Here is a 3,493-nt window from a genome sequence, read left to right on the forward strand (position 1 = left end):
CACTATTGTGTGGGGTCAACATTTTTTGTTACGTTGTTACCACAAAAGTAATAATATGATTCTGTGGTGTATTATTTATGCATGGATTCATGCTTTTTGCGCCAATTTTGTGATTGTATGGATTTCTAAGGGCCAATGCAGACGGCCATATATATTCTCTGATCTGAGAGAATCGGCCAATTATACTGTACAGCTGACACTTGGATCAGGATCTGACCCGAGTGTCAGCACAGTGTGGTCCGATTGTCTAGGATGAGAGAATCAGAGAACACTGAGGAAAAGATGGAGATCAAACTCTTCTCCATTATGTCATCGGAGTGGTTTGGTGTTTTCCACGCACTCATTGTATTGCATTACTGAGTGTGATCAGAATATCATACGTTACCAATATATAACATATAACGCATGTTCCATCCCCATGGATAGAGACAAACACCTTGGTCACCTCTCACCTCAGAAAGTCCTTTTTGAGTCAGGGCTACCATCCAAGAACAGCTGAAAACCAAATTACAAGAGCCACCAGAATGTCAAGGAATCACCTGCTACATTACAAAGCTAAAGAAGAGAATAACCGGGTGCCTCTAGTGGTCACCTACAACCCAAATCTGGAGGTGCTAAGGGGAGCGGCACGGAAATTACAACCTTTACTACAAAACGATGCCCGATTACAATCCATGTTTCCAGACCCCCCACTACTGTGTTTTAGGCAGCCCCCAAATTTAAGAAGCGTCATTGTCAGAAGCTCCCTGTCCTCTCCAACAGCTGCAGGAACCTTTCCTTGCAACCAGAAAAAATGTAAAACCTGTCCATTTATAATGACCACGGACAAGATAAAGATCCCCACCTCACATCAGGACTACAAGATCCCAGGTACTCTCAGCTGCATCACATCTAATGGGGTGTACTTAATTATTTGTACTAAATGTCCAACTGGGGGTCTGTATGTGGGTGAGACAGGGCAAAAGCTTAGAACAAGGATGAATGCTCATCGTCACACAATAAGAGAAAAAAGAAGGGATCTACCTGTGGCAAAACATTTTTGTATCCCCGGTCATAGCATGATGGACATTAAATTACTTGTATTAAATGGTAACTTCAACTCTCAGAGAGACAGGAGGTTTTGGGAGTATAAATTTGTGACATCTTTTGACACACTCAGTGCAGGAATGAATGTGTCACATGGATTTATGTCTTTTTACATCAATTAAGGAATTTGCTCTTCAGAACTTCTGGGGTCATCACACAACACAGAACTAGACCCCAATCAGTGGATAATAAAACTTTCACACTCCTTATCTGTGAACTGTTCCAATATTTATGTTTATCCCTCTCCCATAATGACAATTCTGCTAAATGTCACTTGTCTTATCTATTGCGATATTTCTGTGTTGTTTTGTGTATAAATATGTGATTTTTCAGATGTTGTATTAGTCTAGCCTGACGAAGAGACCTGAGTAGTCTCGAAAGCTTGCAATGTGTTACCACCTTTTCAGTTAGCCATTAAAAGGTATCAACCACTGAGGACTCTCAATTCTAAATATTCTTCTATCTACTGGCTTACACGGTACAAAGATATATATGTTTCCTGTATCAAAGTCATTTGAACAGTTTTGGGTGGAGGAGAATGTTGTGGTCTAGAGGCAAAATGGTGATCATGGTAATACGGCCGGACTACACCACCGATAAAGCAGCCACAGCCGGTGACTGAGAGGAATCTGTGACGTCTCTGCATTCAGTGGTTACTACTCACCTGGGTAGTCATATGTGGGAATCTCCTCTTTACACCACTCATCACCCCTCACATATGTCTCTGTAGGATTAATATGGGTCAGATCTTCACCCTGAAACAAATATTGTAAAAGTGACAGACAGATGGAGAAGTCCCATCTATGATCAGCTCTAATCCTGCCATCTCCACCGTTCTCATTACACAAGTATAAAACATATAATACTGGTGGATAAAACAAGACTGAGCACAAGACCTTCACAGCCGTCTACACATCACAGGGGAGATCTCCTGACACCTTCTCTCCATCTACCTGATGATCCTGAGGAGCATTGGGATCTTCTTGTTTACAGTCCTGTGGAAGAAGAGGACGGGGACATCTCTCTGGTGTTGTCCTCTTACTGGATAGATCTGGAGGAAACACATACAGGGACTGAATTCATTCTCTGCATACAGATAATTATAGGCCGTGTGTATTTAGTCCTGTCTATTACCTGGAGATGTGAGGGGCTGGGGAACCTCCATTATGACGTTCTTGTACAGATCTCTGTGTCCTTCTAAATACTCCCACTCCTCCATGGAGAAATAGACAGCGACATCCTGACACCTTATAGGAACCTGACACATACAATGATACCGTCATCCCCCCGATCCCTTCATAGTGTTACTGTATAATGTCCCAGCATTCCCAGCAGTGTCACCTCTCCAGTCAGCAGCTCCATCATCTTGTAGGTGAGTTCTAGGATCTTCTGGTCATTGATGTCCTCATGGATCAGGGGGTGAGGTGGAGGCCCCGTGATTGGGCTCAGGGGTCTTCCCCATCCCTCAGACACAGGGTCCTGACAGCGATCACTAGAGGTCTTCTTCACCACTGTGTAATCCTGGTAATGGAGACACATTAATAAATCTCACTACAGACATTCCCAGAGTCCTCACCTCTCCAGTTCTGTCCATCTGTTATTCCCATAGATAAGAATGATGTAATGTGACGTCATCAGAATCTCTCACCTCTCCAGTGAGACGGAAGAGGATCTCTAGGGTGAGGTGTACCATCCTCTCCGCCATCTTGTCTCTGTCCATATCCATCCTTGATGGGGAAATCAGGAGAATTCTCATCTGTAGAAGATCTTCACTGAGAGGATCCGATATTGTAGAGACCTGAATGAGAAGAAGATGATCCGATGTAACATCATAAGAATCCTGTGTAATAATACAATTACTGGAGATAATAAGGGAAACATATGAGGAGATTTATTATCTTACAGGGTTTAGTTTTCTTCCCTGACATCTACTAATAAAACCTATATATTTAGGCCACAGACAACAAGCAGTTTCCTCCTCGGAGTCGGCAGCTGAACACGTTCCTCATAGACTCATCTTCCATAACGCTAATTCTCGTCTCATTACCGACACTGGAATCGGCATTAGCAATACTGCAGGAGATATTCATTACACGCGACATGAGAAATAACTCCTTCATGAGGAGGACGACATCTTCATCTTCTACTGCGGCTCTAGAGACAGATGTGGCCAGAGTCGGTCACTGCCTCCATCCCCACTGGCCGTCTATATGAAGGTTTCCCGTCTTCCCCGCACTGGAATCTTCTCTCCCGTTAGATCTCAGCTCTGAGTCACACACAGAAGTTTGAGGCTTTTCTGGAAGAACAGGACAGGAGAGATCTGAGGCCGATGTCTCCATGTACAGGGTTTCCCCTCGGGATAAGAGGCTTTTCTGTCCCTTTCCCCCAATTAGAGGGGACACCTGTG

The 3,493-nt window shown here is 43.7% G+C and overlaps 1 protein-coding gene across 1 annotated transcript; it reads right to left on the bottom strand.

Moving 5' to 3' along the window:
- Positions 1-2,382: 2,382 nt before the first annotated feature.
- LOC141047155 (oocyte zinc finger protein XlCOF29-like) lies at positions 2,383-2,976 on the bottom strand. Its single transcript, XM_073542113.1, has 2 exons — positions 2,735-2,976; positions 2,383-2,607 (listed from the first exon to the last, which is right to left on the bottom strand). The coding sequence occupies exons 1-2, from the start codon at positions 2,840-2,842 to the stop codon at positions 2,383-2,385; spliced, it is 333 nt and encodes a 110-aa protein (XP_073398214.1). The 5' UTR covers positions 2,843-2,976.
- Positions 2,977-3,493: the final 517 nt, after the last annotated feature.

Source organism: Dendrobates tinctorius, unplaced genomic scaffold (assembly GCF_039654945.1).
Source record: "Dendrobates tinctorius isolate UK_male_01 unplaced genomic scaffold, ASM3965494v1 ptg000126l, whole genome shotgun sequence".
Taxonomy (NCBI): Eukaryota; Metazoa; Chordata; class Amphibia; order Anura; family Dendrobatidae; genus Dendrobates; species Dendrobates tinctorius.

Excerpts from the sequence above, each read along its gene's own strand:
- LOC141047155 (XM_073542113.1), bottom strand. The coding sequence starts at position 2,842 with ATGAGAATTCTCCTGATTTCCCCATCAAGGATGGATATGGACAGAGAC. Across the intron at positions 2,608-2,734 it reads TCTTCCGTCTCACTGGAGAG|GATTACACAGTGGTGAAGAA; the intron begins GTGAGAGATTCT and ends CTCCATTACCAG.